This window comes from Carassius auratus, chromosome 7 (assembly GCF_003368295.1).
Source record: "Carassius auratus strain Wakin chromosome 7, ASM336829v1, whole genome shotgun sequence".
Taxonomy (NCBI): Eukaryota; Metazoa; Chordata; class Actinopteri; order Cypriniformes; family Cyprinidae; genus Carassius; species Carassius auratus.
The window spans coordinates 12,453,207-12,478,591 of NC_039249.1; the positions used below are offsets into that span (position 1 = coordinate 12,453,207).

Here is a 25,385-nt window from a genome sequence, read left to right on the forward strand (position 1 = left end):
TTACATGATGAGATGGACATTGTGACGAGATAATATTAAGAAATGTCAATTTATTTAATAACAGAGAAGCACTGTCTCTTTTCTCCACTGTTATTGAAAAAGAAAATAATTGTAGGCTGGTGACTTGGTTTAATCAGTTGGTTGTGGATTGGATGGAGGCAGATGTAAGCTTGCAGTCGATTGTAAGAAAGGGGCGAAGTTAAACTGGAATATATGATTGAAAAAGTCTGGCATACAGTACATCACCCAGAGAATTCTGTTATTTCACGCGAAGATTGAGTTATGACATTTTGATTAAAAATTACATAGTCAAAAAAAGCAATATTGTTCACAAAATATTCATGAAATTGACATTTACAGGTTCAAACAAATCATGGATAAATTGTTTGCATTAAGTTCATTAAGATGCATTTATAAAATAGATGATGAACTTCAATTCCATTCGACTTTAGGTGTATATACATCAGCAGGCAGTATTGTGTCATTTTTAATCAGACACTGAATAGAATAGCCCCAAAATATCTTTCAGTCAATAGAATCGTTTAGGTGCCCAAAGGGTGATGTGATTTTGCCAGGGAATAGGATTTTGCACAACGCCAGAATATTCCTTTCAGTGAGCTCTTTTGTGCTGCTGATCTTTCCACACACACACACCAGCCAGGCATTTCCTCCCTTTCAATCTTATCTTTAACTGACTCTTTCTCAGCATCTTTTTCCCCTACTCTTGGTTTAGTTTTCTCCGTCTCTTTCTCCCTCTCAATTGCTACTGAAAGAGGATCAATAATTCAAGAGAGCAAATACAATGTGAACCGTTTCTCACATCATCTCTCTGAACATGTCATACACACTCTCTCTCTCTCTCTCTCTCTCTCTCTCTCTCTCTCTCTCTCTCATAAATCATAATCTTATGTCATACTTATTAAAGAAATGTATTTGTGTTGAAGTAATGTCTTATTAATGGCCCACGCATAATTTCTGTAAATGCAGTGGATTTAATGTCTTTAGTGTGTTTTATGTTTTGCTATCACTGCTGCACTAATATAATATTTGTTATTTATTTATTTATACCCGGACAGACCTATTAGCAGACCAAATCATGGTTAACAAGACCTTGCAAAAGCTCTCTCTTTGAATTTAATTTTTCATTGCTCTTTTATTTTCTTTTTGAATCACACACTGATCCTGTTTCTTTGTTTTTCTGCCCTTTTCCTTTATGTCGGTGCTTGTTAATCCCATAGCTGTGTGTGATTGCACACGATGGCATAATCCCATAATCTTCAGATCGATCGACTCCTCTGTCTCACTGATCTCTTTTTCTCTTTTGCCAGCAAACACATTTCAGTGTCTGAGAAATAATCAGCATGCGCTCTACTCAGCATTCACCTCCTTCTACATATGAAGAACTATAATGTACCTAAGCGTTTTAATTCCATCTGGAGCATTATTCATAACCTGCATTTACATTCTAAACTGCTGACAACATCAGCTTCATTGCTAACATTTCATTCCAGCTGCATATTGCATTTAATGCTCTGCTCCTGTTGGTTTATGCGAGATGGCACTGAGATTGTAGCATAGCGTTGAGGTCCCATGGGTAAAAAGTGTGAATGAGGGAGAGAGGCCTGCTGGACTTGTGAGGTTAAAGGGTGAAGGAGCATGAGCGAGAGAGACTGCCTCAGAGTGGAGTGCTGCTGCTGCTTAATGAAGGGTGAAGGAGAAAAAGACAGAACAGAAAGAAAGAAGAAGTACTGCCCTTATGAAACAAAAATATATTGCAATATATAGGAAAATATCATGTAATATATAGGCATATATTCTTATATACATTTACATTTTTCCAATATATTTCAATATATTAAAAGCGGCAATCATTTGTATATTTTGCAATATATTATATAATATATGTATCATCAATATATTATTAATATATTCAAATATATTAAATATTGGGGGAAAAAAAGGGAAAATAATATATTACAATATATCACAATATATTTTAAGAAATATATTGGTAAATATATTTTTCTTTCGTAAGGGTGCAGAGAATATAAAAGTGTTATCGCAAATATTTTTTAATATCTCTATATCAGCAGAATTCCCCTTGCCATCCTTATGACCCCATTATTCCTTGCACATTAAATATTGATAAATTCACCTGTGATGGAGCTCAGTTCTTTTCTGTCTCCTGTAATACTTGAGATGTGATTTTGTTTGGCAGTGTTGTTATCATTGAACTGGCGCAGTGAGACATACAGCTCTTTTCTTTAGTCTAAAAAAACTGTTTTCTTTCTGTTTCAGGTGCTTTTGTCTGGACTGATCGGAGTAGTGTCATGGAAAAGGCCCCTTTCTTTGGTGGTAAGAAAGTATACTATACTAATTTGTGTTTTTTCACATATGTGCCCACGTCCCCTCTAATATTCATCATATTTATTCAATTCATACGGGATCTTTAATAGTTAATTCTTGGAAAAATATAAAAATTCTGGTTCAATGCGATTTATTCCTGTGATGGGTCTGCAGTGTCACGTGATCCTTTAGAAATCATTTTAATATTTATCAAAACTAGTTTGTCTGTATAAATTATTAAACTGCTAAAAACCTGAAAAGTCATTTAAAATTATTTTTTTTTACCGTATGAAGAAACGATAATTAAATAAATTAATGATATTTTTGAGATTAGCTAAAGATTAGATGTTACAGTGCTGGTAAATTATTAGTGTTTTTTAAGATACTGTATATTAAACCTTAACTCAGCATTAGATGATAGCAAAGGCATTCTGAATGTAAAAATAGAGGAAATCAACATGTGCAATCAAATACCAATGCAAATCTAAGATGTCTAATATCGGCCAATACTGTAATAGATATATTGTGCTTCTATCCACAGTTCATTCTTAAATTACAATGTTTATAAACCCATTTCTATGTTAAATTTTATCCTTTGAGGTCTTCAGCGATTTGTTTCTTCCATTTGTAATATACCATTACCAATACGTGACATGCATATGTATTTTTGACTTACTGTATATAGGCTCATTTTTGTCTTTGCCCTCTGCCCTGTCTGAATTTTGCAGCAGATTTGTTCGGTTGTGTTGTGTGATGCTAAGGAATTATCACAGTGAGCACTATCAGGAAGGAGCTGGAGGGCTTCTGATTGCCTGTCATGTAGTGCTCTGTAGACAGTGTGAACGTCTGAGCTGAGCATGCACAGATCCAGCCTGGCAGTCAGTGGAATGGGAATAGGATGTAAAGTATATGCATTGGGTTTTGCTCTGTTCAGCCAGCCGTTCTGCTCATGCATAATTGCAGCAGGGATTGGGCACGCTGGCTGAATTTTTCATGCCTCTTGTTCTGTAGGATCGGCTGGCTCCGGAGGGAGCATTAACAGAGAACGTACAAGTTTACAGATTGCAAAATGGGTGGGATGTTGTTAAATCCATACCCTGACACAAAATCACACACGTTAGACAAATGCATACACACACAGACAATGCTCTCAGCGGTTCACGCAATGGCGGACACAGCTCTGTATGTTAAAAGGATAGTTCAGCCGAAAATAATCTTTTACTCACCTTCATGTCATTAGAAATAATTTTCCTTTAAGTGAAAGTAAATGGTGACCAGGGGGTGTCAAGCTACACAAAAACAAACAAACAAAAACACCATAACAGTGGTCCATATGATATGGATTTCTATTTTAAGTCATTCACTGAAAATCTTCTGTTCTGTTGTAGATCACAAATGTTAGGGATGTAATGATTAACTGCGAGCTGGTTGAAAATCGATTAAAATATGTGACAATACAAATTGGTTGAGATGCTAAACGAATCGTGATTCAGTTAGTGGTATGAGTTTATATGAATCTCTGAGGGGAACTAACTGTCTATAGAAAAGAGAGATTGTATCTTTTCTTTCCATATTGCCTCTGTATAATGGATATTAAAGTTCATAAGTGCAGAGCTACTTTGTTTACAGCAGAAACCAGGGAAACACTTAAAGCGCCACCTGCTGGCAGAGAGTGAATCAGCGTCTTGTTCAGCTCCTCTGCTTTTTCGGTTTCATGTAGATATTTTTTTTATATATATTTTCACAAAACTAAAGTCAAACCATTCTATTTTGCTTCAAATTTAATCTAATTTAGATTAAAAACTGCTCGGGTTGCATGTATGCAGCATCTTCATTTGGATAATGATTAAAATGCAGTGGTTGCCTCTAATTTTAAATGGAAAGAGCACAGACAAATCCTTTTTTTGTTTATATGAAGATATTTATTTTATTTGTGTTATTTATTTGATTTGAGGCTTGTTTTAAAATTTCAATTTAGTTTTGTTATTTATATTTACATTATTTATATTTACAAAATGTTGTCGTTAAACCATTTAGGATTTGTTTTTACTATATTTACTATTTGCATGTGGCATGTTGTGCTGTTGTCCTGACTTGTTCTTCTAAGCCTGATGATTATGCCCTTTATATTTTAGCTTATTTCAACTTATTTCCTCTGTTGTATTATTTGTATAGCAGTCACATAATGTCATATTTCTCCACATCTCTGAACTATCACTCTTGGGGAGATCAAGATCTCATTAGATGATTATCTTTCTCTCTTTCGTTATCTGTCTCTCACTCTATCAGTCTCTTTTTCTCTCTTTCTCTGTATGATCCCCTTTATCTTTCTGGCTCTCTCTCTCTTAGATGTAGTACACAAGTCTAGATCAAAGAATGAGATGGGTTACAGGATGAGATGTCTCTCTGTGGGATTCAGGTAAACACTGCATTTTATATCTGAGATGAAGTATTGTAGTTTAGCAGCAGACCACAGACTCCATCATTACGAGGGAATGGACACTTGAGTAGTTTGTTGTTCATCTGCCCAAATGATTTTCTCACACACACTGTGCGCATGCACGGAATCCTTTGGAAATCACCCTCAAATTCCAGGCTTTACTTCAAAATGCCTGGGCATTTGACTAAATTGCCTCTGTTGTTAATGTAGCTAAACACTTTGCACACATATGCTATCTTGCAGTCCAGGAAATGTAGAAGTGGCCTGACGGACAGGTCTTGTAAAGGGATTAAGACTGGCTGACATCCAGAGGAATCCCTCCCAGCTGTAGCCTATTACAGCACTGAAAGCAAAGAAGTGTACCGGTCTGACAAATGTGCCATCTGGAGTGTTTTCTCTTGACTTCAGGGAATGTCATTGAACTAGATCTCAGGGGATCGCCGATCAGCCGGTGAATTCCACAGTCTTTCCTCGAGGTGCCAAGTGTCTCCATTGACATGGGCCAGTGATGATGATTGAGTTATCAATAGGGCTCTGTCCGTTCAGTCCCATAACACGGGAAAGCATGGCACAGTTGAACGCTGTCAAGGTAGAGAAAGATTGATGAGGCTCTCCTCCTGCGTACCTAGCAGAGGGGGGAATTAATCAGCTTTTAAAGGTGTCTGACAGAGAGGGAGGGAGCAGGTGAGTAGCCACATTCATTTATTGCAGAAATGAAAATAGCAGGAGAACACAGTATTCACATTGACTGAGATTTAAAAACGGTCCCGTCTTCGACACAGTATGGCGTAGCAGGACAGCAGCTAGTCAGAGATATCTCACACCAATGAAAGATGACCTTGAATGAAAAACAGGATGAATGAGCTTGAAAGGACATTGATTGACATTCATTCTCATGTGTTCAGCTCTATAGTCTGCATTAACAAGTCTTTGTTATCTGAAAGAGTATTTAAGATACAGTGACATTAAACCAATATTTTCTGAATAATCTACAGAGAGATGCCAGCTAAATGACATACAGTGCAAAGCCATGTAAACAACAAAGCAGCCCTTGAATGGATCTATGACTTTGCACAGATGTGCAACAATAATGATCTCCATAAAACTGTGGTTAAATTGAACCCGGATCCTGGTTCATGAATTATTAAAGCTTGTTTGTGTCCTGTTTGTCTGAATTGATTTAGATTCATTTTGTGTGTTTGGAGGGTAAGAATGAGGCACTGGTGGGACTGAAGGCATGTAGAGAGGCCCAGCTCTGCTCCTCATCAATTATTAGTTTTCATTAGGGCTGTAAATATGTGCTTTTTTTCTCTAAACGTCTTAGTGAATTCTAAAATTTGGTCACAATTAGATTAAGTTTGATTCCTTTAGTATGGTTCATTTTTCAAAGTATGCTGAAAAAAATAATAAGAGAGGGACAAAATGTACAATATTTAAATGCATCTACACCAGAAATATCTGGATTTGGTGGATTTTTACAACTGAAAATATATATAATGGTGTATAACGTGTTACAGTACATGAGTTCGTCCCAAACATTTTCAGTATAGGACTTTTGGTTCCTAAACAAATACAGATCTTGTTTAACCACTGCATGAGTGGAACTTCATTAGAAATTTCTAGTTTTATATATTGTTACTTTTCAAATTCTGTCCATTTTATCAGGAAAGTCAAACAAAAAATGCTGTTTTGACGCTCTTTGATGTGGTGCGAACGATCGCTGTATAAATGCCTCAGAATTCATGCTCTGCTTTTAACCCATCCAAAGTGCACACACACAGAGCAGTGAACACACACACAGTGAACACACACCCAGAGCAATGGGCAGCCATTTATGCTGCGGCGCCCAGGGAGCAGTTGGGGGTTCAGTGCTTTGCCCAAGGGTACCTAAGTCGTGGTATTGGAGGTGGAGAGAGAACTGTACATGCACTCCCCCCACCTACAATTCCTGCCGGCCCGAGACTCAAACTCACAACCTTTCGATTGCTAGTGTGACTCTCTAACCATTAGGCCACGACTTCCCATTTCCCAGTGAAGAGCATTTCGTAAAATGTTCGAAAATACCCATTATGTTTACTTTAACTGTTAGTGATGTCTTAATTATTTAATGTATGTGTAAATCTATTATAAAGCAAGTTCTGACAGCCACCATGTAAATTAATATAGTTCAGCAACAAATAGTATTTGAATAGTAATTTAATCATTTAGATGTTAATTTAAAAACTGCATTATGTGCAATTTACGTGTTTGCATAAAATGTTAATTTGAGTGTTGATTATTATATAAAAATAAATAGCAGGCCTAATTGAATTGAAGTTTGAGCTTTGTTGGTGATTGTGAGCTAATGTAAAAGAGTTGCCGGCAATTTAGAGCAGAAGCTGAGGTAGATTTTTGTCCCTAAGAAAATTTTATCTGTAATTACATTTATTTAAAGAGCAATTTGTTCAGTAAATCACTGTTAAATATAAAAAAGCTTTTTTATTATGTTTAATTTGTGAAGGATTGCAAGGGTTTAAAAGTAATGTGTAAATCATTCTCACTCTAGGATGAAAATAGAAGCAGGTGCACACAAATGTGCTTTTGAGAATACAAAGCATGAGTTTCCTAATGTAGGATTACAGGAGGTAATAAATCTAGTCTCCATCTGATGCAATGCAGTATAGACTGATATCTTCAAGAAGCCATGAAAAGCCAGTTATGTACTGTATGAGGTCAATGGAATTGAATGTATGTATGTATGTATGTATGTATATAGACCTTATATACTGACTGCTGGGAGGAACATGAAGCAAGCATGTTGTGAAATGACTTTTTTCCCATGTTCCTCTCTGCTTTTGCATTCATTAACCTTTCTACTGACAGATTCCAGCCACATACATGCGTCTGTCTGAGAACCATGTGATTAATCTGATGCCTATGGGCTGCTCTGAGGCTGCCATGATATTACTCAACTCCTCATGAACCTTATGATATTTACCCTGCACCACACATATGCTGTACTCCTAAACATTCCTTTAATATTTCCCACATTCTTCCTCAAGGGCATTCGTGGTGTTTTAGCTGCCTCCCTCCCGCTGGTCCAGTTGACTAGGTTGAAAATTGTTTGCTCTTTCTGACTGTTTATCTGAGTTCCTGTCTTTTGTTTGGAGACGTAACTGTCAGTGTGAGACTTGGGGATTCAATAAGCTCTTTAATATTTCAGTCTGATATTGTTTCAGATGTTTTGAGAACTGAACCTGAGGTCCTGGATTAATATTTTATAGTGTTTGGGGTTGTTGTAAGGATGAGTTCTATGGAGCGTTGCCAGAGAGTGTGTGTTTTGTTTGCATATATGTCCCAGGAGTGGAGTGTTTCCTGGTAGAGTGAGTTTGTTCAGTTTCTGAGCTACTCTTTCTCTGGCTTCGCTCTGTCAGTGTACTGCTGGAGTTCAGGATTGTGTTATCCTGAGGGAGGAGAACGAGTGCCCTAAAGTGTATCCCATTATTGACTGTATTTGTCGGTAGTTTTCAAACTGTTGTAGGCGACAATTCAAATTCATATCTAATTTGCAATAAATGTATTATGCTAAACCAAATACAGTGAAGATTAATATTATTTATTTGTAAAATATTATTACACTTTGAAATAACTCTTTACTATTTGAATATATTCCAAAAATCCTGCGATGGCAAAGCTTAATTTTCAGCAGCATACGCCGGTCTTTATTTTCACATAATAAAGACATAATTCTAATGATTTTTTGGTCCCACTTTATATTAGGTGGCCTTAACTACTATGTACTTACATAAAAAAAATAAGTACAATGTACTTATTGTGTTCATATTGTATTGTAAAACACTTTTGCTGCTATTGAGGTGGGATAGGGGTAAGGTTAGGGAGAGGGTTGGAGGTATGGGTAAGTTTAAGGGTGGGTTAAGGTGTAAAGTATGGGTCAAGAGTGTAATTATAAATGTAATTACAGAAATTAAATACAGATGTAATTACATGTAGTTTTTTTTTTAAATAGAAGTACAATGTAAAAACATGTATGTACTAGGGACGTAACGATACGCGTATTCGTATTGAACCGTTCGGTACGAGGCTTTCGGTTCGGTATGCGGTACGCATTATGTATACTGAACGGTTCGTTGGACTAATTAATTATATTTGGAAAAAAAAGAGAAATATAATGATATGCGTTCAACAAGGTAGCCCAATAACCCAAAACGACGTAACAGGCAACGCCCCTGACACTCCCGAAGAAGAAAAAAACACCAACTTAAAGTTATGTTAGGCTACTCAGTCAGGCGCTCGCTCACTCAGGTCCTCCGGTACGAGTGAGCGAGCACCTTAGGGGCCGTTCACATATCGTGCCTAAAAACGCGTGGAAAACGCTGGGCGCGTCTTTCTCCTCCTTTCCAAAGCGCTCAGGCAGAAGCGCTCATGAGGCGTCTGTCTTTGCTAAGCAACAATGACGTGCTCTCTCCATGAGACGCGGAAATTTCAGCAAAGGATAAATGTATTTGCAGCTCTAAAAATCGCTTGCAGTAGCTCTGCTACTAAATTTATTTCAAAATTGCAATCCATATACAACTATGATCAGCTGTTCCTTCATCTTGGCTGAGCTTTCAACGTTGTTACAGGAAAGGATGAAGCTGATTGGTTAGTTCTTGTCACATGACCCGCGGTGCGCTTGCGGCATTCTGAAAAGTTGAGATGTTTTTACAATTTGCTGTATCTAAAACGTACCGAACCGAACCGTGACATCAGTGTATCGTATCGAACCGAATGAATTTTGTGAACCGTTACACCCCTAGTATGTACACAATAAGTACATTGTACTAAATTATTAATTAAAATGTAAGTACATAGTAGTTAAGGCCACTTAATATAAAGTGGGTCCGATTTTTTTTTATAATTATCAGTGTTTAAAAGTGTTGTCTCCACTGATTTATCTCATACAGGAAAACTGATATTTATTTCAAAATATAGTATTGTTATCTAACCTAATAGCTTGCAGTCAAAGACACTGCTGTTTGCCCAGTGCTGAAAAACATACTGTACAGCGAGAACATCGAAAACTCGGTGGTATAGTATTTGGTTGTTCTGATATGATTGATGGTGGTGCATGATGACATATGGATCACACTATTATCTATATCTAATATCTATAAGTTATACAACAGTTTTGGGCTGAACTCTCGTTTGATGGAAGGCAGCAGTGCTGGAATCTGCCAACATTTGTTTATTCCTCTTAACCAGGAATAAAGCGCCTCTCTCCCTCCACCCCATTCACACAAGTGCAACACGTGAACGTGAGAGTGTCAAGAGAAACAATTTAGTAGTTTCTCTTTTTCTGCTTCACTGGGAGCATTTGAATATCTCTGTGTGCCCAGTGCAGATTTGTCCTCGTCTCCAAGGCAACCCTGCGGCAGGAAGTCAAGAGCATTTATAATGTAGAGTCCAGCTGGAGGCAAGAGCTTATGGGGCTTTAGCGTATCTTCTCCTCTCTATCGGTCAAGCTGGCAACTGGGATTCAGAAGCAGCTGAGAAATGCCTCAAAATTGTGATTTTGAGATAAATGCTCAGAGCATCGTCTAGCACAGTAGCGTGTGAAGCTTTGTCAGGGTTGGTTTAGCGCAGAAGCACCCCAGGGGCCTTTTGAGAAGCAGTGACCAGTGGAAGCACGGGGGGTAACATGGAGAGGTGAGGAGGGTGTGATAACCAGGCCAAGTGGAGGACCCGACCTGAGCCTCCATTAATGTTGTGTTAGAAGGATGTCAGTTTGATGACGGATCACACTGAGACAGCAGTGTGAACATATGAACATTTACCATCAACTTGTATTGGAACTGTTGGACCCTAATAAAAAAATAATAATAATAATAAAAAAAAACTATTCCATAATTTATTTAAAATACATGTATTTCATAGTAAATATACTTCAGATTGATTAACATTAACATTAAAATTTCACTTGAGGCAAATGTTTTCCTGTGTATAAAATTAAATTTATAATATTATTTATTTAATTATTTATTTATTTATTTATATTTATTCATTTTTACATTTGTAGAGTTTCTTTATTGCACAATGCACATTTATTATTCCTAATATGTGTTTTAATGTCAACATTAATATGAATTGTCTTTAAATGCAAGTGTGCCTGAAGTATGCTTGCAATAGTTCCACTTTAATACAATCAAATATACTTTAGTGCACTGATTCTCACAAGTTGTGTCCCAAAGTAAAGTGCACATACTTCGAATGGCATGCCTCTGAAGTGCATGAAGGAAGTCAACTCCATCGCAGGATTTCCTAATTGACCCACCAGAGGTTCCTGATTAGTGCTCTGTTGCATAGCAACGGTTTGAGAGGAGAGCTGCCATCCTGCCAGGATAGGGGGTGCCAGAACTGGCTTTTATGTTTTTACGTCATAATGGAGGAGACTGTGATGTACCTCAAGCTTAGCCAAGACCGAGGCCAGGTAAGTTACACTGGTTTGCTGTGTCCTTCATTGTCGGATTACAACTTTAAATGCAGATATTGCCTTGGGGCTTCCTTGAATAATGTAATGATACATATGAAACACTACAAAATACACATACACATAGCAGTTCAAATGATGACTGATGTCTTACAAAGGTGCAATTTTATATACTTTATGTCGTATGTCTTTATGTCTTGACCATGGTGATCATATGTAGACAAGTTTGCAACCCAGATTTGTTAGGCAGTTAAGCATAAAAATAAAACTGTGAATAATAAAAAAATAAGAAATTAGAGCATTGTACAGCTCAATATTTAGAACATGATGCATTGTATTAAACTACCCAACAGTATATGTAGTAGGCAACTATACATTAAATAACCTTGAACATATTCAGAAGTAAAATGCAAAATATACATTAGTGCAGCAGTAATAATAATGCAAAAGAAATTAGAAAAGCACTGTATATTATATGTGGGTCTCCAGATACTTGGCATTGTAAAACTGATTCACTTAAAGACCCAAAAGCACCTGTTCCTTTTTTTTTCATTCATCGCCTATACGGCAGATTTGTTTAATTGCATATTCTGAATAGCTAAATTTTTGCAAACCCCTTTCAATTCAGCATTTTGCAGCATCGTTGTAATTCTCACCTCTTTATACAGAACAGACGAGGAGGCGTGTATGTATTTCCTGAACTATTTAAGACATCTGACTCGCAGTGGGGTCCAATTTCGATCATTTAACAGTCAATTACCCCGGATCTTACCACTCTGTGGCGTAAAAAGCACATCGCTGGCATTCTGCTCGGCTTCAATCACAGTCTTTCCCAGTGTCTTTTACAGCCGGCAGCTGTCTTCCTGCCTCTATAACGTGTGGTTTCCGGAAGCCCTGACACTAGTCTTAAATGCCTATTTTAATCAGCTAACTACTAGTAAAATGAAGTAATTAGCAGTTTGAGCCAGTGCAGATGCCAGTCACAGAGGCCTCTCTCTGCCGCAGCTGCCATGGCTGCAGGAAGAACCTCGGACACAGGGGGAGGAGTTTGGGTGGAAGATTGACAGGTGAATGGTGCTGGGTGTTTCCTGTTGGAATTGAAGTGTAATTTGTGTTTCACTGTTCTCATTAGATTTATTGTGTCATAACTCCAGGACTTTTGGCTGACTGTGCCTCAGTATGGCAGCACAGTAGGGTGGCCTTGTTCTGCAGTCAAGCAAAGTGTCTGTAAGCTAAGCTGCATTCATTAGCTATTGTATGGTCGAGCTCCCATATAAAACTGGGAACCTTGGGTCTGCCTTTGGACTTTAGGCCATTTGGCTGTTTATTTAATCTAATATGCTTATTAAATGGCTGAAAATGGATCCCTTTTAAGAGACAGATGAAATTGCACTAGCATTGATTTAATTATTGCCCTTTGTGTTTTTCTCTGAGGGTGGAGAGTTATATCTAGTGTTTTCTTTTAGTGAAAGAACAAAGCCCGGATGGATTTTTTTTTTCATTAACAAATAACTTTGTCACTGAGAGGCATGTGTGTCTGATTGCCTAGAGAGAACTGCAGCAATGGCTGCAGTAAATGAGTGTGTCAGCTGTATTTACGGTACAGCGGTGTAACCTCAGTCCTCCTCTCTGGTTCTAGTGTCTCAGCAGAGCCCCAGACCAGATGGGACTCATCGCAGTCGTGAATCTTCCAACCACAGAATCTTACTTCAGATTCATTATGGTCACAATCAGTTTTATGGTCTACTACAGCAAATACACACACTTAAAGGTGCTTAAAGTAGTTTTCGAACATTTTCTGACTTCTGCCATTTCGCTAACCACACCCTTGGTTCACAGATTAGCAATGTTTTGCAACCAGTGTCAACAAACCCAGATGCACAAAATGATTTAGAGGTAGAACGTGTAGGCCTATTCTAAATGACTAAAACATGTCTCCCATTATTTATTCATTTTTTCGTTTTTTTATTTTGTTTTGTTTTAAACAATTTGTTTAAAAAATCTAAACTAAAAGCTAACAAATGAAAATGTTGCATTATGTTTATGCCTATTTTAGCTAATTTTGCACTTGCAAAGTGTCTTGCAAAGGGTTAATCGTCAGCTTGAGGCACTTGGAAAAACACTGTTTGTATGTGTGCTTGCTCTCCTCAGCTTTCTGCTGCTCACTGAAAATGAATGTTTGGATATCTAGGGCAGCTTCGAAGCCTCAATCACAGCTCGACTGTGACAAAGTTTGACACACGTGTCGTAGCCTCATTCTGACTCTTCGTTTTTTTCCTCATCCACCTCTCTTTCTCACGCTCCACTTCAATCCGTCACTCCTTTCACTCCTTCACAAATAAACTGACAGAAAGCCCTCTCATCCGCATCTGATTACAGTGTGCATGGCACGTCGGTAAACGTTTCTGACATGACATGAGAAGTTATTTGTGCCTGTGTGTGTGTTAATGTGTGTGTGTGTACATATGCTTGTCTGGTGTGACTGCATTTGTGGTATAAACAACACACAACAATAAGAGGTAGTGTGATCCTATAGATATTTACAGAACTGTCAGGTGTCTCTCAGGTTGGCTTGTTCGAATATGAACTGTCAAAATGTTTATTGTCAAATATGTCTCTCTCTCGCTCCGTGTGACAGCAGCTAGCAGACACTCATAACTGTTAACAGAAACAGCAGACTCCTTTGGATAATTACCCACACACTACAGCTCATCCTAAGCCTTCTGGGAATACGGTCTCATTTATGCTCGTTTCCTCCGCCTCCTGCATGGAATCCCTCTTCAAATTATGACTTTTATAAATGAGAATAACAGATGATGGTTTGCGTATGCTGTAAAAAACTCCACTTATCTGCTTCTCTCTTCGTATTTATTCCTAGTTGGTTACTGAATACTAAACTAGTGTAGGTTTATCATCCATTCTCTAGTGTAATCTTTTTTTTTTTTTTTTTGTGAATACTGCAGTAATGAGTCTTTTTTGGTATTTATGGGAACGTCATTCTTCTTTTTGTTCCACTAAACAAGAGCAGATAACAAAGGGGTTTTTTACTCCCCTCTCTCACCTGTCCACCTGGCATGGAGTGATGTGATCTTCATGCAGCGGGTGGCCCTTTCCACACTGTGCTTTGACACTTGTCATGAATGGAGTAGCACGCTGACAGTGGGCTGTTTGTAAGTCGTCCACTTGCATGAAGGCTTTTCTGTCTCCATGCTGCTACCGGAGTCATATGGCCCAGAGAGGGGAAAAAAAGCTATATGTTTATATAAAAAAAGAGCTCTTATATGTTTAAAATGCTTTTTCATATTAAAATTTGCAGTGTGTGTGTTTATTTAACAGAGGTGTTGCTTACGTAATATATTTGTAGAAACCTGATATTTTTCAGATTCTTAACACTGTCCCTATATACAGTATATGTGTGTGTGTGTGTGTGTGTGTGTGTTTATAATATTCAACAACAATTCACCTTTAACATTATAGTATTAAATACTGTACATTACAATGTATTACAACATATTGATATTCAAGATAGATAGATAGAAAGAAAGAAAAGATTTTGTTATAAGATCAAATACACTGCACCATCTGAGAAGGTTTTCAGCAGCTTAATGATGTTAGTTATTGGATAAACAATACATTTATGACCTATGATCTTTTGCAATGTGCATTCTGCAAATTAAATTAGTAACATGAAACATTTCACAGACACTCGTGTTTCTCACTACTACTCATTTCTACTGTATACACACACACACACTGAAAGTGATGGTTCACCTATGACACACAGCTCTTTTCTGAAGTCGCTTAAGTGCCAAGAAAATTAATTAGAACACTCAGAGAGAGAAATAAAACCCTGAAGGGCTTCAGATCCTCCTCAAGTTTCCTCTCTGGAACAGAGTGCTGTAGTATCCTCTCGCTCTCTCACATCCAGCGTAACCGCTGCAATTAGGTCTAGTATCTTGTCCACTCTGATTACCGTACATGCAATGTGAATAAAGCTTCATTTCCCTGCTGCTCAGTGGACTGTTTGTGTGTGAAGGCCCTGATAGCAGGACAGTCTGCATATGTCACTGTGACCGCAAGGTGTCCAGTGTGCCGGAGGGAGTGGGCGGTAGTTTTTTTTTTTTTTTTTTGCCACAGCAGGTTGTTGATTATGATCTATCTAATCTGGGCTGGGTCAGATTGATTAAGCAGAGGAAGGTGGAGGAGGGCAGCCTGGCACTTCTGATTACAGAGGCTGTGTTAAAGCGTTATAATCACACAGAGTCAAAGGCAAACAGCTGAGAGGACTATCAGCATTCACAATGTGATTTCTTATAGGATTAAAACCTTGCAGAGCAAGACACCCGTAGGCTACATAATGCAGCACTGTGTTTTAAACACAACCCACAAGTAACCTCTAGATTGTCCTTCTGATAAGTTATTCATTGCAGGGTTTTTTTTCAGGTTTTACTTCTTTTTCAGATAAAGATAAAAGGGCATTTTTATTTACCTATGAAAGAATGAATGTAGAATGTAGAAACATGCACTGGAGCTCATTGACATGCCTGTCCATCAACAGCTGATACTTAGTGTTTACTGTTATATCGATCATTATGAACATCCAGAAAAGCCCTTTGGTCAATATAATCAAAGGATGTTTATTTCAAAATCAGATATAATCCTCATTTCTTGTCCTCAGACACACATACTGGTAAGAAAAGGCAGGTGGATAGACGTGAAGTCCTAAACCGTCTCACGGGCAATCATGAAGACATGAACCAGATTGGTGTATTGATCATAGCAGGGACCTCAGAACTAAATCTGTTTTGGGGTCAAAAGGTGGGTCATAACAGTTCACTGACTCTTTACTTCAATTGAGCTCTGAGAGAATGAGTGAGGGAGCAGGGAAGTATGTGAATGAGTAAGTAAAGTGCACTCAAATGCATAAATCATTTTAAAGTAGTTTCTCGAAGTGAAAAAGTATCAGTCAGTTTGCAGTAAAAAAACGTAAATTAACATTCCCAGAATCCTTTGCATTATACTTCACATTTTTGATGGGTTTTTTTTATTGAAATAACTGTTGTTTCTTATTAGTTTTCTATTATGTGCATTGGGTGGGGGTTTGTGTTAGATCTTTTATTTACATTAATGTTATTTTATTTGATTTGGGTTGTGTATACCACAATTTCTTTTTATTTCTTTTTTATTTTTGACATGTTTTATAATACAGTATTAATATTTATCTCAGCTTGCATAAAAGCTTCTAGTGATGAGATTTAATTTCATTATGTGACTTTCTCATTATCACCTCTTCTTTTTGGTTGTGGTCAATATGTAAGGTATAAAAAAGATTTCAGTACTTAGTACTATAAAACTACTTTAGTACTATAGTAGGTTGGTATTTTAACATTATATAAATTAATGAAATATACTTTTTTAAATTCTTAAATTGAAGTTCAGATCCATAAAATCTAAAATGTTGCTTCCTCACCCCATAAAACCACATTTTTAACAGATTTTTAAATTACATTTCTATTTTCTACAGTGTGTACATCATCAAATACATCACATGTTAGTAAACTTTTATGAACCCAATTACTAAGAGACAAATTTATATAAACCAAAACAAAATTGGATTGTTGTTTTGATTTAATAATTTTCCCCCTACTTATCTTGCCTTGGATTCATCAACAGAAAATAAATGTCATTTCAGAGGCTCCAACAGTTGTTTTGTTTACTGAAAGATTAAAAAAAGAAAAGAATGTTGAGTCATGCAATATTAAGACCGGAGATATTTGATTAAGAAAGTAAATCAAGTCAGTTCTGATTCCATGTTATAATGACTCAGACTCTGTTGTGTCATTCAGTAGAGCATGTCTCTGAAATACCAGCTGTATTATTGTTGATTACTGTTTGCAATATTAATGTTCCAACACCCTGCTGTTTATAATACAGCAGACTTCTGTTACTCATCATCATAAAATGGACAGGGATGAGGGTTGGACATGTTTCTCACATGGATTCAGTGACAGTGAGCCATACATTACTTCAGTGTGTGAGTCTCCTCAACATAAACATTTAGCCTCAGGTCAGAGGCTTAGTATACTGTATAGTCAGAAAACAGAGAAGCACTCATTTCTGCAGCTATTTTCTGTCTCGGACTCAAGCTGAGTGTGGTCTCAGTGATGGTGTTTATTCTACCAGAGGTTCATTTCAAACAAAGCAGTGAGCCTTTAAAGGGTCTAGTTATTTTGAATCCATTTTAGTGTGTACTTAAAGCTTAATGTTGCCACCACACTGGCACACAACCCCAGGATCCTTAGACACTGAGACTCATCTTCTTGTCATTAACCATAGTCTCCACAGTGTTCTCATGTCATGTTGTGTGTCATTACATACTTGGCAGATGTTCCAGTGCTGCCTTCACTGCTGTTTTGCGTTACATTGTCACTCATGGATTTCCAAGTGTGTGTGTGTAACTGTGTGAATGCCCTCTATAATGGATTGCCCCCTTTCTCTCGCAGACAGTATCTCATGGGAAGAATCCTGGCACACTTGTATTGCCGCCTGTATTATTTAGTGCAGTACTTCTCATCTGGTTTTAGCTTCACAACCCTCATTTTATATTGGACACGATGAAGTAAATCCATGTTCATTCACCCATTTATTTTACCTTGTGTGGTTTTGTTCATAGTTTTTGAGGTTGAGTTCATGCCTAGTTTGGCAACTTCTACCAAGTTACAGTTTACAGTTGCCGATATACTATATTTTTAATGGATGCACGTTTTCTCCTCCCTTATATAACTTGTGTACAGTATATACATTTATCACATTGTATATCTATACATTTCCACACACACACACACACAAACACACACACATATATATATATAGAGAGAGAGAGAGAGAGAGAGAGTGAGACTAATCCAGCTAAAAATACTATACAGACATAATCCATTAAGGCTGTAATGATCTGAAATTTACTCTCTGCTTTTTATCAGCACGTCCTTGGAAAGTAAAGCAAACACTTTAATTAGTCTCCATGTTCATATGTTTAGTTTTTACTCCAAAAAACATTATGTACGGTTACTCAGTGTAGTCATAGAGGCACACATTTTTTTCTGCTTATGAAGTACAGTCGTATTAATGGTTCTGTTCATCCATTCTGACAAAGGGGATTGTGGGAGCTTGAGTGAATGAGGCATTTGGGGTATTAGAATCCTGTAAATGATGCTTCCACTCTCTGTCATTTTCATTAATGAAAGAGCTGTGAAAGGAGCTATTTATTATGCCTCAGAGCTCTTGTCTTATAGGTTTTATAATGTCATAAGACCAACAAATGACTCTCTCCTTCCCTCACTCACTCACTTTTCTCCTTCTCTTCATTGCGCTCTCTCTCTTTTTCCCAGACTACAGCACACCCTCTTCACCAACACTCACATACATCTGTCTTTTTGACAGCCCTGTTGTTTTGGGGCTACACTAGTGTCCTACACCCTTTTCCTCTATTAAACTGTTTTATTGTTTGGAGCAAAGCTGTTTGGAGAGACAGAAGAGAGTCCTGCCACTCTCCTCAGACTAGAGATGAATCTCTGAGGAGTCACTGTCAAGACGAGAAGGAGAAGACGGAAAGCAGTCCTCTGTGATCAGCTGAATCAGACTGAAGCACATAGTGATCTCTGAGTGGTTTAAGAGGACAGGAGAACCTCTAGTGAAATATAGGACATAAATCTAATGTTGTTTTTATCTTCTGTAATTGACTGATTTTGTACTTTACATGTCCTAATTCGGCCTGCACAACTTAAATGTTTAAATAAATAGTTACATTTTAACACTAGTGTCAAAAAAATTCACAAAGGATGCTTGAAAAAAGTCTCCAGGAGCCAACGTTATTGTGTCAGCCTGGTTAGGATGCTCAAATAAAGGCAAGATTTTCTCGACAAACTGTGAGGAAAAAGCACTATCACCTTCGGATCAAAGTACAAGATGACCTCTGAATCCCTTTAAAAGTACTGAAAGTGACAACAGACACAAGAATTAGCATATATAAAAGCAGCAATCAGTTAAACAATAAACAGTAACAGTAATCTGCATAATTTATTCATGTGTGGTGCATTGCTGGGAAGCATCTGTTGAGTATTGCATCTACACCTAAGCCTTATTTTTTTATACATTTAGCTTATTCATACAGTGCTTTTTTATTTATTGCAGAAATGTATTGCAGTTTAGAACATTAGAACAGTTAGATTTCAGTGTCTGGTCAACTTACATTATCATGTGTTGTTGGAAAAATGCACACAGTATTTCTTTATGCCTAAAGTGTATATGCGACCACAATCAAGCCAAAATGAGAACATCTAAATGTCATATTTAAATACAGTAACATTGTAACAATGTGAAGACAGCACCAAATCCACCAGAAACTGATTTTGAAATGTTTATGACAGACCTTGGCTTCTCAAAGATTGGAGGACACCAGGGGTTATCCGCTTCTCATTTGTGAATTCAGCATTTCTCAGTTTTTGTGATGCTCCGCTGTCAATCCCACAGTCCCGGGTGCAAGCCTGTCACTCAACTCTCATAAAGAATGAATTGGAATTGTTCGCTCATGCTCCACTCACGCCATGCCAGTGGACATGTACGGTTTAAAAGAAACCACATTTGGTATTGCAGTGGTTCTGTGGACATTTTTATCTTATGACACTTTTATACTGACGGGGCCCATTATCGTGATCTCGCCCTGGGCCCCACAAACCCACAGGCTGGCCCTGTTTACTTTTCATTGTATGTAAACATCTGTGTCAAAGTTTCCAGTTTGTATTCCAATGTGCATTATCCCAGCATCAGTCAGAGGAGCTCTTACTGTTCCTGTGGTTTATTTCATTGCAAAATAAGCACAGAAAAAAAATGATCCATGTTTATAATCCCTGCACAAACTCAGACGTTCCTCTGCCTTTAATCTTCAGGACACTTTAAGATCTTAAGTGGGTCTGGTAAGAAATCACTTATATGTCAGAGCTGAACTTAGCATATACTGATCTCCGAGCACATGTCAGGATAGTTTTATCTGTGTGAGAGGCATGGCTGGGGCTAGATTAGTTGAATGCAGAACATTTGATATGTTCTTGAGCTTAGCACTATACTAGACTAAATCCACTGACCTCAGACCTTTTCTTCCACTCCAACAATCCAGCATTTGTAAAATCCCTTTTACATTTCAGACTCAGTGCACCTTATAAACCTCAAGAAGCAACATCAGTTTGATTTTGGCTGTTTTGAGAAGCTCTGGTTTTGTAAAAGTTGCCTTGGTGAAGAAACTGGTTGTTTCATTCTCAGTTTCAGTTGCACTGTAAACTGTAAGCAAATGCAGTGTTGCAACCTTAAAGAGCTATTTCTGTGTGATTTGATTTAGTTGTGTAAAATCATATTTTTGAGTTGAATAAAATCAGTTTATTTAGACATTAAAATGAAGCAACAAAACAAAACATTTTTACAGTCTGTTCCTTGAGGATCCAACAACAGTGTTTTCTGCCAGTTTCATCAGCCCCCACAACAGACAGAACGCTGTCATCTGTGGTCAACCAAACGAATCCATGGCAACATTTTTTTAGATGACTTTTTGGTCAGATGCAGAAATGGGGCTTAGAGATTCAGTTTTATTAAGATGGTAAAAAAAAAAAAAAATGAATCAATGGCCTAGTGGTTACACATGCACTCAAAATAAATGCTGTTACATTTATGCTTCATGCTCCTGATGTAGTTTTCTAGAGTTCCCTGTAGTTCTCGCTGAAGTCCTGAATACACTAGTTTGGGTCAGTAATTATTTTTAATTAATACTTTTATTCAGCAGGGACTGAATAAACAGATTCAATTACTTTAAATTTTTTGCTAAATATATGGTTTAAATAAATGCTGTTCTTTTGAACTTTCAGTTCATTAAAGCATTTCTAAAAACTGTATAAAAGCACAACTGTTTTCGGTCACACTTTATTGGAAGGTCCAATTCTCACTATTAACAAACCATTATCTATGACTTTTATGTCAATAAACTACAAGTTTTCTGTTTATTAATAGCCAATAAGGTAATTGTTTACTTTAGGTATTGGATTAAGGATGTAGAATTTGATTATGCAGAATATGTGCTTTATAAGTGCTAATAAACAGCCAATATGTTTTTAATAGGCATGCTAATTAGTGACTAGTTAATAGTGAGAATTGTTCCCTATACTAAAGTGTTACCCTGTTTTGATAATAATATGAAATGTCTGCTGAAAATAACATTTGAAAAGTTTATTAAAACAGAAACCAGCTATTTTAAATGGTAATGATTTTTCCATGGCAATATTCATGTTATTTATACTTTATTCAATAAATGCTGCATTGATGAGCTTAAGGAGATACTTTCAAAAATGTATAGCCTATTCAAACAACAACCTAAAAAAATATATATATTTCTGCCCTCAGACTTTTGAATAGTATAGAACTTCCAAGATGTTGGTAGTAGACCTCCAGAAGAAGTGTGACATTTTCTTTGTTTTCTTGTCAATGATGAGCTTAATGTTTTTATGAATGTACGAAAGACAGCAGCAAATTTACAAAAGGGAGGTCAAAAGAGCTTATGATGTGTTTTTATCCATCATTAACACTTAATGTTGAAACATTTTCCCTGGAGCATCCTACTGCCTTTTTTAGGGCTGTGTGCGTGTGTGCATGCAAGAGAAAGCAACGCAAGAACGAATAAGTGAAAGAGAGATGGGAAGTAATATTCCATAGGGATGATGCTTTGGATATTTCCCCATTTTCAGATAAGGCTGATGAGCAGTGCCCTCCCTTTGGAGACCCTCTGAGTCTCGGCTATGCTTCCATATTAATTAGAATAGGAATTATACTGCTTATCTGATGCCTCGTGATGATTTGTACTCAAGGTCTCTTTTCCAATTGTGAAGTTAATGTCAAACAATATTAAACAACTATTTTCAGCCTGCTGTTTTCTCCTCATTTACTTGAGAGAGAAAGAACGTCCTCTTTTCACCGGCCTCTGTGTTCAAGAGCAGAGCAATGTGACTGGCTCAGGCAGACTCTTTATTCGCTCACAGTAACTGTCACAGCAGAATGAGAGGCATCCATCATGTGCAAGTAAACTCTTTCGCTTGCTCATTTCATTCAGTAGCTGGTTTATATTAAACTGTGTGTCCTTTTAGTGTTTGACATCTTAGTGTGTTCTGAGCAATTGTAAAGAACAAGCTTAACTGAAGCCCCTATAAAAGTCATGATGTGTTAATGTCTGTGTCATATATCTTACAGCCTTGAATCACATCATCCTCTCCTGTACAGAGCCATTCAATGGCAAGCAGCCCTCAACCTAGACTATGTCATTTGTGCTAGCTTTCTCTAATTATCTGTTGTGATGCAGTTGTGGTTGAGAGAAAAGAAAAGCTCCTGTAGATGTAGATGTAGATGTCAAGCCCTAATGGCCTTCATGAGCAGGCTGCGGCGAGGTTGGAGCCACCTGATTGAAACGCTCTAACAAAGGATGCTCTGATCTCCTCTGTTATGTGGTCGTTTCTACCTTGCTGTACCTTATTCTTTCTCTCTTTTTCAACCCTGAATGTCAGCATCATGGTGCAAACCTACAAGTAGAAAAAAGTCATAATAGTGGAACCTCATTACAGGCTGCTCTGCTGGAGCTCCATCCAAGGCCTTGTGTTTTGGTCTGTAGAGGTCAGTGACTGATTAAAAGTTGAAAGTGTGGGTTAATCACTAACTGACCTGCTGGGAGCTGTTGTGGCCCTCAGTCCATTTTAATCAATGCGTCTTTAAGATGGTGCAGTAGACTACTCCGCCCACAGTGCAGACACCTCCCTGCCAGTTTCTATTTATTTATTTATTCACAAAAAAAGGGACAGATTACATAAATCAACATTCGTGAATGTAAATGTACCCAAATTAGCCAAAGGCTAGATTTCATTGGTAGTCCCTTTCCCAGATGTTATTAGGCCAAGAAAACTAGAGGGGAAAAAAGAAACAAAATTGAAAAAGCAATAACAACTAAATTGAACCAAATATTAAACAACAAATTATACAAACTGAAAATAAAAAAAATATATATGTATTAAATTTTTTTTATAGAAAGCAGCTTATTAAGATATATAAACAACAATAATGTTCACATTGTTGGTTATGAAAAAGCCATTTCTTAAAATGATGCTTAAATGAGTTAAATGATGTACATTCTTTAAATGATTGTGGTATTGAATTCCACTGATGTGATGCTCTGAATGAAAAAACAGCTTGACCAAACGAGGTTTTTCCATGTGGAATTATGCAGTCAGCTTTAGCTGCGCCTCTAGTTACTCTGTTTTCAATAGATTTAAATTTTATACAATCAACCAGAGGAGGAGGAGCTAAACAATGCATACACATATTAACTTAACAAACATCTTTAAACTTAATGATGTTTTCAGCTAAGCAGGTTATATGTATGTAATATATGATAATGGTAAGAAAAAAATTACATTTTTGTTTGAGTTCTTATAATTCCAATGGTTTTAAAACTATAGCATGTGTATTAGACCAAATTTTCAGACAATAAGTAATATGAGAAAGAATCATAGAATGAAAAGATATTTTTGTGGCCTCATTTGATAAAGAGTTTCTAATAAACCGAAAATTAACACAATTAAATTTGACCTTTTTACATACCTTTTTTTTTAAAATGCGTTTTTAAACCAAGACATGAGTCAAAATAAACCCCTAAGTATTTATATTCCGAAACAACCTGTAATCTCTCCCAAAATGAAAATATCCTGTTTTATATCAGCACTATGTCCTTTAGAAAAGAACATACAAGCTGTTTTTGACATGGTTAATTTAAAGTAACACTGGTTGAGCCAGGATATGATTTTTGCCAGATCATGTGTCAACTTATTTGCAACCTTTTACCATGTGCAAAAAACTGTATTGTCAGCATATATTATGATATTAAATTGTTGACACACCATGGGTAAATCATTAATATACATGCTAAAGTGAATTGGCCCCAATATGGACCCTTGTGGAACACCAGTTTAAAGACATAGTGAAGTGGATTTATAATTATAAATTTTTACCACCTGAGTCACTTCACTGCTTTTGCCGCAGTGTGTTGTTCTTTTTTGTTTGTTTGTATTGTTAAAAAAATTTTACATAGAAACATTAACATTAAAATACATTCATTAGATTTTTCATTAATTTGACTCATTGACATTAATTTTACTCATTGCATGCTTAGTCAGTAGCGTTTGTTTTCTTTTGTTGTTTTTAGAATTTTGTTATGTTTTGGTTTGTAGTATTTTGTTGTAATGCAGACTATTAAAAAATCTAATCAAATAAAATTGTTTTACAAAGTAACAGATTAACTGAAGAAAAAAACGGTAATTTTATAAAATACTCATTGCATGCCTAGTTAGTAGTGTTGTTTTGTGTTGTAGTGTTTTCTGATGTTTGGTATTGTAGTGTTTTGCTGTACTGGAGTCTAGTATTTTGAAGTTTTTGTAGTGTTTTCTTTTGTGTTATTTGGTTTTGATGCAGTCTGTAAAAAATAATTTATGATAAAATACTTTATTTCGCATGTCTACTCAGTATCTTTTGACTGTGAAAGTGCAAAGCTAAAACTAGTTTCCAAAAATACTGTACTTTTTGTGTTATTTTTTTGTCTATTATAATCAATTATATTCTACAACTTTATTAAAGGCCTTTAAAGATAAGTTTTTCAGGTGGGAAAAAGGCTAATTATTTAGATTTTACCCAGAAACTGCTGCTGCAAGTATTTAGTTTGTTCCTGTTTGGAAATTCTCTAATTGCCCTTTTTTTGTCTTGATTCTCTGACAGAAACCTTTCCTGCCCTCAGCAGTTGAGGCAAATACAGTAGATCAGAATGTTTATCATGATCCTCTAAGGGATTAGCAGCTAACAGTAAAAAATGAACGTGTTAGCGATACCTACTCCTGGTGTTTAAGATATTTTTCCCTGAATAGATCCACCGTCTGTGAATAACAGAAAACAGGGATTGGCGTGACTGCCTGTGCCCTTGGAGCCTCAACAATAACACCTCAAGGGTTTGTTTGGATGGTGCGAGCAAAGCGTCTGGTCAGGGTGGAAAAGTCACTTATGAGA

General features: G+C 36.8%; 1 protein-coding gene across 1 annotated transcript in view; it reads left to right on the forward strand.

Annotated features, from left to right (window-relative positions):
- The window catches only part of fam189a1 (family with sequence similarity 189 member A1), a 94,096-nt gene that overhangs the window by 42,864 nt on the left and 25,847 nt on the right, over positions 1-25,385 (forward strand). Inside the window, exon 2 of the mRNA XM_026267376.1 lies at positions 2,299-2,355. Within this exon, the coding sequence (XP_026123161.1) occupies positions 2,299-2,355 (57 nt within the window). The remainder of the gene's footprint in view (positions 1-2,298; positions 2,356-25,385) is intronic.